Source organism: Saccoglossus kowalevskii, chromosome 8 (assembly GCF_978046115.1).
Source record: "Saccoglossus kowalevskii chromosome 8, keSacKowa6.1, whole genome shotgun sequence".
NCBI lineage: Eukaryota > Metazoa > Hemichordata > Enteropneusta > Harrimaniidae > Saccoglossus > Saccoglossus kowalevskii.
This window is the reverse complement of record NC_140648.1, coordinates 16,822,395-16,840,796: the sequence shown is the minus strand read 5'-3', so window position 1 is coordinate 16,840,796 and position 18,402 is coordinate 16,822,395. Positions and strand designations below refer to the sequence as shown.

Below are 18,402 nucleotides of genomic sequence, written 5' to 3'. Positions count from 1 at the left end.
ATCATAATACACAACATATTCGATTTCAAACACACACACACCAAAGAGGTATGTATATATTTATAGTGACCGATGTCTTACATTCAATTACGAACACTGTTCCAAAGCTGTGCGAGATTATGACGTTCGCTACTCTCGCGTTCTACATTGCACGGCCCCTGTTTATGCGCACACAATGATGATGTAATCATCTGTTTACTGTATATACTCTAATAGACATCAAGCAGACATTCACTTTAAAAAATCGGTGTGAAATAATATACAAATAATCAACAATTTATATGAAAACCAGTGTGTAAATTGTACAAATAATACAACAGCGTGGTCATATTAGATACCCAAGGCGGTTTGCTGTGTTGTTGGAAAGTGTTTTCTACTTCCACAATTTACACGTTTATCTACACCAAATCATTTCCTATAGCATCAAAGCTTATGTAAGATGAATGAATCGACCAAACCATTTCGAATGGCAAACCTGTAGATGTGATTCATTGTCACAAATCAAAATGGCTTCAATAAATGTCGAAGCTGCAGTAAATCTATGATGACCGATTATTTCGATTATTTTCCAAATTTGTTACGACAACATAGTCGGACGTTTGACACAAGGATGGGGTCAGAATGGACGACGACAGCTGTGCTCTCATCTACGTCCGCTTTCATTCAAAATAAACCAATAGAGGACGCGAGAATTTGTGACGTCATCAACCCTGTCTACGAGTAGCATTCGGCATCGCACAGCATTAGTCGAGCTGAATACGTTACATCTACCTGCCACCATGAAGTTGCTGATACCACTGTGCATCGTGTCGATTATTGCGACATGCATACATGCAGACAGCATGATGGTGAACGTACCTGAGGTAAGATGTGTTAATTTATCTGTATCTCAATTTAATTGGAAATGTTATGTAGTGTTTTTTTTTTTGCTTTTTGTTCGTCGTCATATAAAATATTAAATTGAAATAGCATTGACGTAATGAAACGGATGATGAAAATGACGTCTCCGTAAATTGAACTACCTCGTAAGACAATTGGGTAATTTAATTTATTATGAGTGCACTTATTATTCTATCGATGTTGTTGAACTTGGCTTCTCATTCATCGTGACCACACGCAACCGACAAAATAGTTACGTTGTACTATGCATTTTACAAGCAGATTTTCAATACTCATCAAGACTCACATGACGGCCTGAACAACAGATTAGTGCCACGCAGTCGATGTTTTCTGTAACACTGTATAACAGTGTACAACAAAGCGTCATAACGCCAAGAAATGCGATAAAAAAAACTGAATGCCAATTGAAAACGACATAATACCTATTTCCGGGACATTCAATTATTATTTGAAATGTTACAGTGTTAAGACACTCGAGCTACCTGGAAATCGGAGACCAGCATGGAAAATATACGTGATGTGCCCCCCAAATTAGTCACTTTTCTCCCTTATTCCGTGGATATAAATTTTGAATCTGTGGCTGTGGCCAATAGTACCAAAACCTACCCTTTCGACCCCAAAACCCCCATTCTCAGACCAAATGTTCCGTATTTCAGAGTTGACTCCCGCCAATTGTATTTCTAGTGCCACTTACCCTTGGACTTGGGTGGTCTATCGAGATTAAGCAATACAAGAGAAAACCAGTGTCTTGTTTTCGACATCATTGTGTGTGTGTGTGTGTTTTTATCTCAGAAGTCGTTCCTCGTTGTTGTCGCAAAAAGAAGGCAGCGATAAAATAGGGCAATTGTACCTTGGGAATTAGCGATGATGGAGGTAGCCTCAATTTCGTTTCTAATTCCTCCGTGGTCTCCCCGTGTCACTCAATTCTTTAACTTGTCCATTTCAAGCAAAATCGTTTAATCAATCAATCAATCAAATATATATGAAATCTGTTTTATATCACTGAATTATGATTCACAATTTTGGCAAAATATCATACTAGTGACAACCACTGAGAGAGAGGCGGAGCCGATGTGTTTATTTTTTATCCAGTTTTTCATGCAATTCAGAGCCGACGATTGACAGCCTGTTTTTTGGAGTCCTTGGGGATTTGGGTTTGCGGACATCCATTGATTCGGCAAGCAGTTAAACATTTTGAAGCATTAAGTTGTCATGAGAATAAAGGCGACATTTAAGTAACACAATTCAAGCATTTTATAAAAGTGCGTACTGATGCCATTTTAATTTTTTTTTATATATTTGTCACATGGCATATCTTGAAATTTGTTATATGTCGCCATCCAAAAACCACGTTCCTTTTGTACCCACTTTTTACAATCAAATAATAATTAAAAACATAGTATGTTATGTATCAAACGATATAGGCCAGTAAAAGTAGTATAATTCAAGGTAATGTTTGAATGTTGTTTACATGTGCTTTTAGAAGCTAACTATGATTTGCATACTGTGTTACATATATTACATTACAGTACAGGAACACGTGGATATTATATACTTGTTGAGTATTTTATTAGCCGCCATTAAAATGTGTATGTAATATGATGTATTGTAATATTATAGTTTGGACATTAATCAATTTGTGGGTGACTTTTCGATATCGATTATCAATTTAGTGATATATATATATATATGTACATGCACAGGACATATGCTATGTGTTACAAGTTTTCTGACGATGTTGGTAATTAGGTGTTTCATTCATTCACGCGTACACGGTAAGAAGTTTTTGCGATGCGTGTACGATAAGGAACTCAAATCTCACTAATTAAAAAATAGACTCGTACGTATGCAGGTATAATAATAATTTTAAGAACTGCGTTTACAATTTAAAAAATGACACAAATCTAGAACAAACATTTCTATTATCAGTTGCTTTACACCACCACAGATTGGTCTTTATCAACATATTGTTATACATACATCTTGGTACGGTTGTCTATGGATGAAAACAAATTCCCTACTATATCCGGCCATTAATCTAAGTTAGTTCAAATATTGTGACAGAAAAAACAGTGTTCTGCAGTGTATGAGTTCGTTACGTTACGTTACGCTATTTCTATCAAGACAAGAATACCGCTCATTACGTGCGTCATTTATTGAAATAAAGGGATACACACATTTAATATCGTCAATTCAGTATTTCGAACATTTAACCACTCCATAATTTCTCAAATTTGTATTCAATGTCATGTTATGTTTATTTTGTTTAAACAAATGATAACGTAATGTTCCTGTTCAATTGGACATTGATTCCACACAGTCAGCTGACGTACACGTCATAATAACATTAAAAGTGATCAATTTACCAATATTTACTATATTGGGGCTGTCATCCTTAAATATGGTTTGAAACTAAATAAATAATACCAATACCAAATTTCATAGCCAAACGATCCCTTGGGATAGCATTAAGTCGACCGCTAAAAACCCTTGAATACGAACAGCTAATTCCACGAAAAACATACAACAATTTCCAGAAGTATTTGAAACCGAAATCGTCTTCTAACTGTAAGACCGTCGCTGATTGGCTTATGAGTGGGATAACGATTTTGGTTCTTCATGTAAAATAAGGTGTTCGCATGCAAGGTTTTTTTCTACATAAAATCGACAAATTTGGCCACATTTTGTTAGCGGTTGGCATAATGATGCCCAAACAGACCTTTTTAGGTTTGGTGATTTGTCTCCTAATTTGTAGAAATTTGAAAAACATGTACTTTCTCACGTGCATGTCAGCTGACTGTCATTGAATTCATGAGTTCCTGTTAACTGTTTGAAATCATTAATTAACAAGCCATGCATGGCACAGTCCCCGTTAATTATCGAATTTAAGATATATAGTGTTGTTTATAGTAATATAACTGGAACATAAACATCTCAGGAATATGATTATGATGATTGTTTAACATTAAAATGATTGACATTTGTATTTGATCGTCAAACGAGTATTGAGAGATATTGCTCTTGAACAGCATTTTGAATAAATGTATAATGAATATATAAAATTTGAATATAATCAGTCAAAGCATGTCAGAGATATGGCTCTAGAAGCCCATTCTTTAAAACAAAATGGCAGCTAGTCAGCCATTCTGAATCCGATCTGAAAAATAAAATGATGTGCATCAAGGTCCTATAATGTCCAACGTATATACAAGGTTTGAACAAAATCCAAATGTAAAAAGCCGGGAAATACTTGATTTTGATGATTTTTTAGGACAAAAATGGCCACCATTCGGCCATTTTTAATAGGATCGTCAAATCAATATATCTGTATATCTATGACATGATATTTACTGGATATTTGAAATTTGAACATAATCAGTCAAAGCAGGTCAGACATATGGCACTAGAACCACATTCATTAAAACAAAATGGCCGCCAGTCGGCCATTTTGAATCTTATTTGAAAAACAAAATGTGCATCAAGGTATAACGTATATACCAAGTTTGAACAAAATCCATCTGTAAACAGCCGAGAAATGCTTGATTTTGATGATTTTTAGCACACAAATGGCCGCCATTCGGCCATCTTGAATACGATCGTGAAAAAATTGACGTGCCTATGTATAATATCATGTATGATGTATGTGTGAAGTTTTATTGTGATTGGTCCAGGCATTTCTAAGATACAGGTCCGAACACACGGGCGCATGGAAGCACGGACGCACGGAGGTCAAAACTAATAATCGCATTCTCAAGATGTCATCTATTGTCTGTATTTACTCAAAATTGATGTATGTTTATTTTCAGATGTTTATGCATTCAACAAAAGAGGAAAAATCTGAGAGAACTACGAATCCGAATACAGGTAAGTTAATGAAAATATGTTCCATGAATAACCTTTTTCCTTTCAAATAATCTGTAGAACGGGAAACGTGAATTGCGCCATCTATGGGCAGCAATATTAAATATGCATGTCGCTGACAGAGGGCGCAGAACAGTCGTGTTTTAATTGGAAGCTTCTATTTTAGTCTAATTTTGTGTCACTATCTTTCTAATAGCTTCGTTAATCAACGTAGTCCTTGATTCCTGTTATGATGTAAAATATTATGCCATGGACACGCTGGGCAAATACTTGTATGGAAGTATGAATATCACGGTACATGTTAATGGTTCAGAAATTGCCCCAATAATCGACCTTCTACCGATATATGACCCGATGATGGGAGGAAATTACTTTTACGCAGTCTTTGGTAATTACAGCGAATGTACCTGGATTAACCTCACTGTCGAGGCTGTCTGTTCTGATCAATTCACGACGGAATTTTTCACCGCCTATGTTCAGACGAGTAAGTGTTTATAACTATTAACTATTATTGTTCTTATTCAGACATGTCATCCTTGACGGACTCTACTGTTACCTGCCAATGTCGTATACAAATAACGTCAATAATTCTGTCTCTCTGTGACGTCAGTGATCCAGTTTGTTTTATATATCCATTTAGTCACTCTAGGTCCGAGCTCATCCACGCTGCTTTAAAGCGGGAGGATCGTCGGCTGCGCACGCGCAGGAATTGAGTTCTAAGCGATTGTAACAACACACGCTAAAAACGCAAAGGCAAAAACAATGACACGCTACGGCCATCTGACGCATGTGCAGGTGACGACTCCCCCGCCGTTTCTTTTCAGTTGCAGTTAGTGTCCACAGGGGCAAGGTGCTTTGCCGTGGTCATTGTCAGTTGAGTTAATCGCAATATAGTAGCATCTTCATAACCAACAATGACTAGTGGCATGTCTCACTACTCTCACTGGGGGTTCCAGTTAAAATCGTGTTCATACGTTGTTTACGCTATATTTGACGTAAATATTGTGCTTATATTGTTTGGTACTAGAATTTCTAGTTCTAAACATTACATATTAAATACATACCAAACGACATATTTTTAAATAACTATATGTAGGTCACACATATCCATCGTTCTGCTGACGACCATTGAATTATCTCTTGCATACCCCTACCCATTTCTTTTTAAACAATTTTTTTAATGTTATTTGCGTAGCCTGTCCGTGTGTGTGCTGCGATGAGTGTTGTGATCCTCACCTCCTTACGCATGACGGCAAAAGATTGAACTATCAAGGAAAATGTGGCGAGGTCCTGACAACGAACGACTGCGTAAATGAGGGCCCTGGGACATTCACTATTTGTGGATTGAACAGCGGAGGAATGGAAGATGAGGAGATTAGACATGTGATAGGAACGTACATAGTCTCTGGTAGTAATGAAATTCTCGTTGGTGGACCTTTGACTCAGGTAATTACTATTTAATGTAATGTACGTTGCTTTTCCCCGCCAACTAATGTTTCAACATATGTGATTCTTTAAATGAGATGTCTGAGATGAAAATGATGAAGGAAAAAAAACAACAAACATGAAACAGAACTTATTGTAAATAAATATTGAATTAAATAAAAATACATCACATACGCATCTGAATATGCAACGACATGATTCCAAATCGAAACGAAATTAGTCCACTCATTTCTGCGAGTTGGTTCAGAGCAGTCATGTTAGGGGTATAAGATTCGTGGTTATTTCGACCTATCATTCCAATAAAATTCATAGAGCGCTATAATTCTTAATAGGGTAAAAAATTAATTACAATATTTTGTTTTAAAAGTGCTACTTAAATATATATTTGAATATATGTAATCGCTTTTTGGGTATTTTTACCCAGTACAAATCACGGTTTAGTGAAAATCCTGTGCAAAAATTCTAAGATTGGGAAGCAATATTTTATGGAAAATAAGTAGTACTCCAAGAAATCTCGTAATAACTTGTGACAATCAGAATTATAAAAACATACTAGTTTTTAACTACATGTCACCAAATGATGTGACTAGATATTTTCCGCACAAGAACTAATAACATTTATAACACTTATACCTGCTAACCACTTAATGAATAAAGTTGCACAACTATCGTCCGTTAGCGGTATTTGACCACAATACATACAATAGTGGGATGTCAGAGTTAAATACAATAACTTGTTGCATCACTAGTAAATGCCACTATTCAGCCCAAAAATATTGAATTGTCAGATAACACTTGGTTAATGTCTCATGGATTATTGTGCACACTGGAATAATCGACGCACAGACGGACATATTATCTAGTCTCGATAATAATTTCACTTGCGCAAACAAACTCGGAAAAAAAATTCAATGTCGGCTACTGCCACCCGATCCCACAAACCCACGAACTAGACTAATTATAGATAACGTGTATACACACACCTTAAATTGTCCCCCGGATGCAGTTTTAATCAAGGTATTTGAAAATAGTGGACGCGATAAATGGGACATTATTGGGGGTGGGGGTGGGGGGGGGGTGTGTGGGGGGGGGGCAAAACACAACACGCGGCTGAATGAATTGAGTATATATTTTTTTTTCAGCTAAATGGTAAGGACATTAGCAGATATGCGTTCACCGTGACTCCAGATAAATCAATTGTAATGTTTATGTTTATGGGAAAATATCTTATCTATCACCTCGTGGAAAACTGGTACGTTTTGTTCAGTCCTCACAATGTGGAAGTGGAGTTACATTCGAAAGCACATCTTCGGGGTCATGTATGTGGAATGCTGGGTAATGCGGATGGTGACCCAACTAATGACATGCAACTACCTAATGGTACTATTACCACCGATCACAATGTACTGGGAGCAGCGTGGCAATGCCCAAATGGGTAAGAAACAGTATCATATTTTGTAGATTTATTACATTTTACAATAATGTTAAACTACTATAATGAGGTGTTTTGTAAAAATTGTTAAAACGTAGCTTTTCGTGATGCCGAAAATGCTAGCTCGACACGAACTGAAGAAGACCAGTGTAATATGTGCAACCATTTGATTAACAGACTAACACACGAATATAAAATGTCGATAGTTCTGTAACCTTCATATTTAATCAGTTATTATATAATATGCAATGAGTGTTCACACACACTCTTTGTTAATCAATGATTAGTCGATTTGAACACATTTTCTGCTTTCAAATTAATTGGTAGCCAATTTACTTAAATTGTAGATGATTTTATTTTGTTAGAAAACATTACTTTTATAACATAATAAAAGTTATTAAGAAAAAAAATATATGCAGATATTTCATTTGCAAGTGTATCGCTGTGACTTAAAACCCGAGCCTCAACTAACACAAATATATATATATATATATATTTATTAAGAATAATGCATAAAATACAATTCCTGCAAAGTCACTTAAATTCATACATTAAAAGTGCGTATATATTTCATAGGAGATTTTGGGCAGTTTTTCTTCATGAACTATTTGTTCGACGACGATATAAACCAGCGACTGAATGAGACTGAATTCTTTTATGTGTGATCTCTATTTCTGTTCACAGCTGCGAAGCGAGAGCCAAGATTCCTCAGCACGCTCGGAATCACCACTATTAATTATTAATGGTTATTATCAAGACAATAATATAGATGCCTTTTTGGTTTGGTCTAAAGCATGTGGCAGTGATTATCGAAATGTAGTAGAGACGTCACATGTCGGTTATAATATTTGATTCGCTTCAGTGAATGTATAATGTTTTGCTGGGAATAAAGTTCAATGCATAGGAAGCAATTGTCCTGCGTGTTGTTCTGTGATTAATGGTAGTTATATAAAATCATTATCATTTTTTATTTATTTGTTGTTCATTGTTTGTCATGACAAACAAAAGGAATAAAGTCCAAATCACTGACTCCGCAAAAACACACTGTTCACAAAATATGTAATATATATATTAAAATAAAATATAACTGGCTATGTTTAAAATGTTAGATAATACCCTTTTAAAAATCTATCAAATTTATCCTTATTATAACACGATTAAAAGATGTTTTCACACATTTTTTCGGAGAATGATTCAAACGAAAATTCAACTCTATAAAGACAACAAAGTTCTGGACATTGGTCGATACCATCGTCCGCATTTAAACAAAGCTTATGCCTACTCTTCATATTCCAAGCTTTTTCCAAACCATGAAAGATCTTCTAGGTTCATCACATACGAATTTCACGAATGAACATCACTATACTTTATAATAATTATCGATACCAATGTCAGTAATATATACGTCGTACAATAACAATAAGATAAATTCTAAACTACCTTTATAACTAATCTTGCAAATATAATATACATGAGCATTGCAGACCTTTGTTGTAGACAGTATTTTTTTTACTGCCGGTGACTGCACTACCTATCAATTATGCTCCCGTTTGTCATGTTATTACTGGGATTCCTAATTAGGAAACCAAGATGACCTCCCTTGTCCACAAAACTATATATTTTCGGTAAGCTTATTGTATGAACACCCAGGCTAGTTGTCTGTACGATAGTTGTAACACAGTTCAACCAAAAACAATGCCCCGACGGCGTTTTGAAGATAAACACATTGTCAATCATTTGTGAAAATTTCAAAACATTTCAAAGCATCTAGGAGGTATTTTTTTAAAGTTCTGGGATGTGCACTCAAAAGAAGCTGAGATAATTGCTAATTTGCATAACAATTCACTCAGTAAGAAGTTTGTTAATGCTCATAATTAAAATGGCTGTAACAGTTCCAAATTTAAATGTATTATCGTTTTGTAAAAAGTTAAATACAGTGCATAATATGGAGATCCCGTTCTTTTTTTTCATCATGTTTCTTTTTTATTATTTATTAACAGCCTTGCTAAATCTTGCTGAGCATTCAAAAGAGAGAATGTTTGCACCTGTTATCTATATTTTAAAATCGTTTTTTGAGTATGTTCCACTATTCACAATTGTACCAAATTTTAACAGTTTATAGCCTAGACTGTTTGGATAATAAAAAGCAAAAAAAAAAAAATCACTCCCAAGTACCCACGAACCTGCATCTCTACCTTAAATGAATATATTTTCAGCCAACTAGTAACGTTTATCCATATAAACAGATTGCCTCGTGGTCTGTTTCTGTAACCATCCTCAACACAATGGCTAGATTTTCCGCATCTAGAGCAGTGCAGATGTACAAGATGATTTTTACACATGGTAGTATTCATAATCAAATTGGTTATTAACAAAGCTTTGATTGGTCGTGAAAACGGGATTTTGACGGAAGACCTTGTCATAACCATGCTGCCATGTTGCTGGTTCAAAACGTATGGTATTTTTGGATATGACTAATTGAGCAATGATGTGGTTTGGTCAGGGAAAAATTGGATAAATACGCTTCCCATGTTGAGAAACAGTTAAAGCGCGGTGGTCGTCGCTCAGCGCGTGTTCGAATTTCATGTAAATAAACAATGTATTTTACACGCGTTGTATACGTCGCTATGAGTCGAATATCGAACAGGACGCGGCGCGATGACTGCCGCCCTTTAAGGTAGCGAGACTATTATTAGCATACTCAATACCCGAAGGACAACAACCTTCACCACCAGAGGGCATAATAGTCGAAGGAGTACCATGTTCACGACATGAGGGCGAACTAACCTCACCATGCCCTACCTCATGAGCTGAACCGAGCTTCCAACCAATATCATGATCATTGGGCTCCCTAGGTCCACTAATATTACCAATAATAAGATCATACACTGGGTTCCTCATACACAGTGCCTCGACTTCTCACTAACATAGTAGGGTGTATCTATATATAGTCTAGCTACTGGGCTTTCTGACATGTATCATCCATCATCACACATACAGGTACGACTTTCCCCAGTCAATTGACTATCCTCTACCAACTCTCTACGTACTACAACTGAACTACATCCACTATCACGCAGGACCTCTACCTCAGTACTGCCAATAGAGCCTTGAACAACAGGCATACCACTCACTATCCTATTAGCTGGAAACACTGGCAACACTAATAATTGGCAGCTTATGGCTACATTTCAACTCCACTCTATCTCTTCCCTGTAAACATGGATGGCTACTTGCACTTCTATCAACTTCAGACAGCTCTACCCATCGGCCAATCGTTGAAAATAACTACTTACTACTCTCTCCAACTTCTGCCCTACTAGTTCAAAATTTCGTTCTATAACCTTCTTCATTCATGTCATAACGCTTCAACAAAACTGCCCTTACAACATTGTAATCGATTGACTTTGCTGCAGACAATGCAGAAAACACATACAAGGCTTTGCCTGTCAATAATGCACTAAGATTCATAACCAAACTATCACACGGCCATTTCTGAGTTCGCTGGAACCTTCAAATAAATGCGTCTTTCTCGTCCCTAGTCTTATAAAAACAATGGCAGCTTTGGACCCTTAGAACTAATAATGGACTGAGCCAACTGTTCTACTCCCCATTTTGCACGCAACCTCAATACATTAAGTTCGTGCTGTCTTATTTTCTCTATTGCCTCAATTTTCAACCTTTCAGCCTCACGCTCTCTGTCCCTTACCTCACGCTCTGCCCTCACAAATTGAGTCAGACCTTCCTTCTCATACCTCAATTCTCTACCTAACTCTTTAATTTCATTAACAGTATCCATGCTGGAAAGGAGTGAATCAAATTTCAGTAGTATTAAATAAAGCAATTTAATGTCTTCCTAGCCTGAGCAGTTACGAAACAGTCTATTTAGTCAGGGGACTATTAACAATATAGTCCAAATCGACAGTGAATCAAAATCAGAATCAATACTGAATCCGAATCTGAATCCCAATCCGAATCACAATCACTATCCCACTTCTGACAACAAAATGTCACAGTGTAAGGCATGCTTATTAGAAACGAGAACTCACATTGGACAGTGGGTGCTTGCACTGCTAGTAAGGGGTAACCAAGACAATAGTACTGGAAATGAAATACACATACACTAAAATATCGAGTTAAAGCTCCTGGCTTTAATACCTCTCAAAATAATTACAAGAAAAAAAGCACAGAAAAATACTATGAATAAATTCACTACACTAGAGGATTGCCTAGGGTAGTGTGCATTTGTGATAACTCACAGTTCCAGGATGTAGAAATGGATGACAGTCAATGGAGTTTTGCTTGCAGGCAAACGCTGGTATTCCGGAGGCATTCTGGCACTGCTGAAAGCAGAGCAGTTCATACAAGTCTCACAGAATGATGATTGAAGTGTGTATCACTTGTCCCACAATATCGCAGCAGGAACACACATGGTACACAGTAGAAATGATGGACCCCAACTGTCCTCAGTCTGTCCAATTTTTATGCATAAGTGGCCCAGATTCAGGGACACCACCTGGGTTTCCACATGAGCCAACCATAATGTGACCTTGGTAGCAGCTTTGTCACGTAGACAACTTACTGAGTTCATATTATCTTTTGTTATTCAAATAACAGCACACCTGGTATATTCCAATTGCCCTTCCAAAGTTGTAAACACCATTTGTTATGTAAATCACAATCAAACCTGGTAGATTCCAACTGTCCTTCCAGAGTTGAAAATAAGTATGAGCTGTCAATCACCTTTATGACAGTTATCACACGGAAATGCACACCGTTTCCTCCCATGATTCCATGAGGTAATATAGAATAACAAAAACATACAATAAAAAATGCTGACAATAAGGCATAGCGTATTGCACCAACAGTTTAAGTGTATAGTAACGTACATTTCACTGAACCTTGGGACAGCAACATTTTTTAGACATAATACAATTAATGTATTTGTGACCATAACAAAAAACCTTTCTCTTAGATTTAAGATGTTTTAACTTATTGCAGCATTGCGAGAAAACGTACATGTCATGCCATTGATGAAATAAGAGATTGATGAAACTCCCGCTTCTTATAGTCTAGTTAGTACTCTTAACGCAAGATGCAACATAAGTAAGAATTCCTATTTCAGATTCTGGAGAAATGTTTGTGACATAATTTGCACCTCATTGTGTTTGGTTGTAGAGCATTGAACGCCATATTTTTCCTTCAACATTTTGGTGCAATATTTTTCTTCTTAATTTTTCTATTTTCACGTGCTTGGCAGCAAGCTGTTTTAATTGCTGTCGTGATAGAGTTTTTATATTTGCCTGTCAAATGAATTTATTGGTCCACTGAAAAATCTAAATAATGTTTCCCTGTTACTTAGACTTTTATTGATCAAGGCATTTTTAAAATCTTGGGTGTTATCTCCCCTCAAGTTATGACCCGTGGTCCCCCGTAAAATAATGGTTGCATTTAATATTAAAATAAAAATGGCGGAATAGAGCGTGGATTCATCTCGTTTTACTCTGGATTACTTGGAGCAAATAAAGATCCTCGAAAGTTAGTAATCATATGCCCTTTTCACTGTATTTGACTTTACCAATATGTTTGTTGCTATTGACAACAATTCAGTTCTTTGCAATACTTCAGTCAATGTTTTTCTTCACTACCTACACAGCTCTTCGTCGGGCACTCTATGTGGCTGGCGTGGTACATTTAAGGTGGGGTTAACCCACCAAATCAACACAGACAATATGGCAATTGCCACATTTAGTGCTCCAAGAAAATATTTTCTGTCCATGTGTATTTATATAAATAGATGCAGTTTCCTATGCTTGAATCAAATTCACTGGCTTTGTACATACAGGTATACCAGTTTACCTGTTTCTAGTTGAAATTTAGCCAATATTATTACCCAAGACAGTTTGACATTTGCCACATATCACAACTCTCATTTCCAAGTGCCAAACCTTAGAACAAGTAGTCTAATCTGATATTGGCTGGAGCTTCTGTTTATATGGAAATGGTCATGGTGAATGGCAAACTCGATGGTAAGAAAGTAATAAAAATAAATCACATGCTTACTCCACCCGCCCCACTATGAATTAAAAGGCTGTTTATCAGACCATTTATGATGGTTTCATCGTGGTTTTTATGGAAAACAATTTTAATTATAAACTTCTATGCTTTTGTACCCAACCGTAGGGATCCATCATACTAAACAACAGGTGTCAATATTACTAAGACTAATGGACTTTTTTTTCATTAAAAGGCTGTTTATATGGCCATTCATGATGGTTTCATGTTTCTTATGGAAAACAATTTTAATTATAAATTTCTACGCTCTTGTACCCAACTGTGGGAATCCATCATACTGAACAACAGGTGTCAATATTACTCAGAATAATGGACTTCTTTTCCATTAAAATTACTGACCACAACTTATTCGGATGTTTGTCTATCTTCAATAAAGAACGACGAATCATCCTATTAGATAACACGGCCTATCAACGTTTTGAGTAAATTCGGTGAAATGCATCAAAGCATATGTTACTAGGAATTATGCAGAATCGTGTTTCAGATTAACGACAAACAATGATATTTTGCACATAGTACATATTCAGCAACATAAATCGTGTAAATTCTATGAATAGAAAAAACGAAAAAAACGTTAATAGTCTGCATTTATAAATGATAATGATTATAAACTTCACAGTTTATGTATGCCAGAACGCATAGTTTTTATTTTTATCGCATGGTTGTCTAAATCTGCCAGTCATTTTAAAATCAATGGTGCAAATAATAATCGTGATAGTTCAGTCATAAACTATAGCTTTGTAAAAAAGCTGAAAACATTTAAATTGGTAATGGTTTCGTGACGGTGTAAATGAAATTACAGTATCATTGAATGATTTATAGCTTCTTGTTCCCACATAATTCACACAGTGAAGTAGGACATGTGACGTTTAATTATTTGGAAAATTTAGTATCTTGTATAATTTCTCTCTCATGATTAGTGTACAGCAGTCGGGTATCTTTCAAATAAAATACATCAACATTCAGCGCCGGTACCTTTCTAAATTATTTCTCAGATGGAAATATGCATATAAAAGATATAGGAAATAACATTTATTCTCTCAATGCAATGAATCCTGTGCGGCCGTTAGGAAGTCACATTATAAACCGTGTGTCTGGTGGTCTGGTTACTCAACTTTTCATAATGCTGAGTAAGTAGTAAACTCAGATAGTACCGGGTAAGTATCACTCGCCATTACAGATCAGGAATTCCTTTTACGCCGCACAATGATCAGTAACACACTCAGCAAGTATGTGAACACAATAGACAAGTTTCGATTTCCGCCATTATCTTCGAAACCTCGCACTCCGGTGTGAACATTTTTCAATTTCGGCTGTGTATGGGGTGAATTTGGGCGCTATAAATATGAATATGCCCAAAGATGAACTCATTAACTGTATCTGCTGGTCATCTAAACTAAATATTGATCGATCACTGAGGTAACTAATTTTATTATACCAAATAAAGTAACCCAATGGTAAACGTTGACGATATTATAGTGTTTTTTAGTGGATGCGACGTCTTAAATAATGCTTTATTCTTCCGATTTGCGGCCAGTAATTGTGTCCAGTGGTTATCATGTGCTGTCTTTCATGAGTGTCATTCATTGTTGCAAGCTATGTCGTGGCATGCGTGGTGCAAGGTGTTTTTTGTATCTATGGATGGGATGGCTGTGCATTGGCTGACATGTTGCCTAATATTGTTGTGTCCTATTCATGTGAAGGGCGTTGCCACAGAGCTGGGATTTTTGGTTCATATTTCTTATATGCCAACAATAGACATCTAGGTTCGCCTAAACCAATATAACAAATATAGAAACATTTTACGAACATAAAATAAATGATTCAATACAATGTATTGTCTCTATTAAACCAACTTAAGTCATAAAAATCGAACTTGCTATTAATTACATGCGATTAAAGCAGTGGCGAGATAAAAGATAATTGATTTTATATAGTGTGTAGCCATCTGAGACGCATACTTATCAGTATCACGAGAGTAATTAATGGTTTAATTAGCAATGCAAATATCAGAATTTATCACACAGACAGAAAGCTGACTGTGTCCCATGATCTCAGTGGAGTCACGAAAACAGATTTCAAAATGACCGTGCCGAGTGCCGTCCAAGGTAAAATAAAGTGAATATGGAAGCTGTGTACTTTTTAATTGAAGACTTTTTTAACATATATTGTAGTGTTCCCCGTTATATATATTGTAGACATTTTTCCTTCACTTGTGTAACCAAGATTTGAGGTACAGTGTTGTGATTGATCAGCATAGGCTATAGCACCAATTTTGCCCTCGCAATTCGAAGTATTCGTAATATATAATATCCCATAAACAAAGTACTTGACAGAATTCTTTATCATACAATTTTTTCATGGTTAAATGTTTGTAATGTTTGCACTGAAACACAGTAACTCGCAGGTTCATCGCTAAAGCAACGAGTCTTCATCTCCTGACTTGTGTTATAAAACTCCTTTAACAGGTACTATTAGGTTAATAAAACATTTATTACATAAACATACATCTGAAATAAGTATCCTTGTAATATTAAGTATTATGTTGTCCTGGATTACTCATGATTGATCAAGAACAATTTTTTATTTATTTAATTATTTATTTAAATTAAGTTGAATTTCTACACCGATTACTAAATTAAATATAGCTGCAAGCAGCAAGGTTGTTCAGATTTATATAAATTATAGTAATTATATTATAACTAACAAGGTACTGAAATTAAATAATCATTGTTCTTCGTTTGCACTCATATTGGTTAAAGGTCGCTCAGAAGGGAATGTATGTGATTCACTTTTACAATATTCTGAGAGTTCTCATTCATTGCATATTTAATTGATAGTACATTAAAATTGCTCCAATGACAAAAGTAAGCTGATTCCATGCTTCCAAAATCGCCCAACTGTTGTTCAGGGTGAAGATAACCAATAAATTCAAATAACACATGATGAAAGCAACAGTACTAGAAATACACAATGATAGATGGTATGATAATGATACAAGAAATGGGAAACCTTCCTTGGTCAAAACATGTGAAGATGTGGAAACATATTTCCGTGAATGTCTGTTGCAATATGATCAATATGATCCGACATTGGTATCGTTAAATGTAGAAACTCAGTCATTGATGTGCTGGTCAGGATTCACGGACATTCACTTCTGAGCAACATCTAACTACTTTGAGTAGGCAAAAAAAGAATAATTGGATCAAATCAAATCAAATTGTATATGCAAATCACTTGTCATGTGACCAGGTAACTTGTTTCTGAATGAATTTGTAGTTTGTGCACAGTAATTGAGAGTGAATAATTGACCAATTTGGTATTAGTATCAGATTTATTAAATGGCTTAAATTTACAATCAAGTATATAGTAACTGTACCAAGTAACTAATGTACATTGTATCTTTAGAATATACAACTTGTTAGTTAAATTTTATTTTGTGTTTTGTTGTATGAACTTTTATGCATCTCAGGAGGAAATCTTGCAATTCGTGAATTTATTTGCTACCACACTAATGTATTACTAAATGATCTATCTACATTTTTATATTAATGTTTTTATTATTTTGATTTTTTGACTTTTATGAACTTGTATTACAAACTTTGTATTATGATGGACATTGGAAGATGTACATGGCTATCATAGATATAGTACATGTGATTCATCCACGATGTTATATTAGACATGATACCTTAATATATGATATATATGCTGACCAATCACTACACTGTACCTCAATTTGATGTTATCTGTTTCGTCAGTCATATTAATGATTAACAGATATTTGTATCAACATGGATAGAGATTTTAAAAGTTAGAAAATGGTAGTTTAATGATTTTCTGTCTTCCAATTGTGACCTTGGTTCAGTAAAGAAAGAAAATGGAAACAATACGTTTTGAATACTCCAGGTAACGGGAAACACAAGAATATATATTGAGAAAAGTCTTCAATTAAAACACACAGCTTCCGTATTGACTTTATTTTACCCTGGACAATTATTAGAATCGTGATAGAAATCACAACACTGTACCGTTGAGAGTTCACATCACTTGGCAACAATCATTTTGAATTTTGACTACGCGACTCGTCCAAGGTCACGTGACACATTTGGCATTCTAGTTGTAATGATGTGCAACGGGCACCTTTTATTCTACGCGCGTTACTTCGGTGATAAATTTGCATATTTATAACTATGTGGTATTGATAGGCATGTCCCTCTTAAACAAAAATCACTTATCCTATTCGATGTACCTGTTAAAATAGTCCACTGCTTTTAAGAATTACATGTAACAATAAATGTGGCTTCGTGACTCCACTGAGGTCACGGGACACAGTTAGCTTGCTGTCTGTATGATAGATTCTGATATTTGCATTGCTGGATAAAGAATTAATTTCATCTCATGATACTGATAAGTACGCCTCTTAGATGGCTATGCACTCTATAAAATCAATTCCTATATCTGGCAATTTAATCGCATGTAATTAATAGCAAGTTCAATTTGTATGACTTAAGTTGGTTTAATAGTGATTGAATCATTTATTTTTTATGTTCTATATTTGTTATAATTTCTTAGGCGAACATAAATGACTTTTTGTGCCGTATAAAAAATAGCAGCAAGATAAATTCCAGCTCTGTAGCCACGCCTTTCACATGAATAGTTGACATCTGTTTATATGGAAATGGTCA

The 18,402-nt window shown here is 35.5% G+C and overlaps 1 protein-coding gene across 1 annotated transcript; it reads left to right on the top strand.

Annotated features, from left to right (window-relative positions):
- The first annotated feature begins 706 nt into the window (after nt 1-706).
- Nucleotides 707-8,550, top strand: LOC102801982 (von Willebrand factor-like). The gene is made up of 6 exons (XM_006818862.3): nt 707-863; nt 4,707-4,764; nt 4,958-5,245; nt 5,957-6,207; nt 7,350-7,642; nt 8,324-8,550. The coding sequence occupies exons 1-6, from the start codon at nt 780-782 to the stop codon at nt 8,373-8,375; spliced, it is 1,026 nt and encodes a 341-aa protein (XP_006818925.2). The 5' UTR covers nt 707-779; the 3' UTR covers nt 8,376-8,550.
- The last annotated feature ends 9,852 nt before the right edge of the window (nt 8,551-18,402 follow it).

Excerpts from the sequence above, each read along its gene's own strand:
- LOC102801982 (XM_006818862.3), top strand. The coding sequence starts at position 780 with ATGAAGTTGCTGATACCACTGTGCATCGTGTCGATTATTGCGACATGC. Across the intron at positions 5,246-5,956 it reads CACCGCCTATGTTCAGACGA|CCTGTCCGTGTGTGTGCTGC; the intron begins GTAAGTGTTTAT and ends TTATTTGCGTAG. Across the intron at positions 7,643-8,323 it reads GCGTGGCAATGCCCAAATGG|CTGCGAAGCGAGAGCCAAGA; the intron begins GTAAGAAACAGT and ends TTCTGTTCACAG.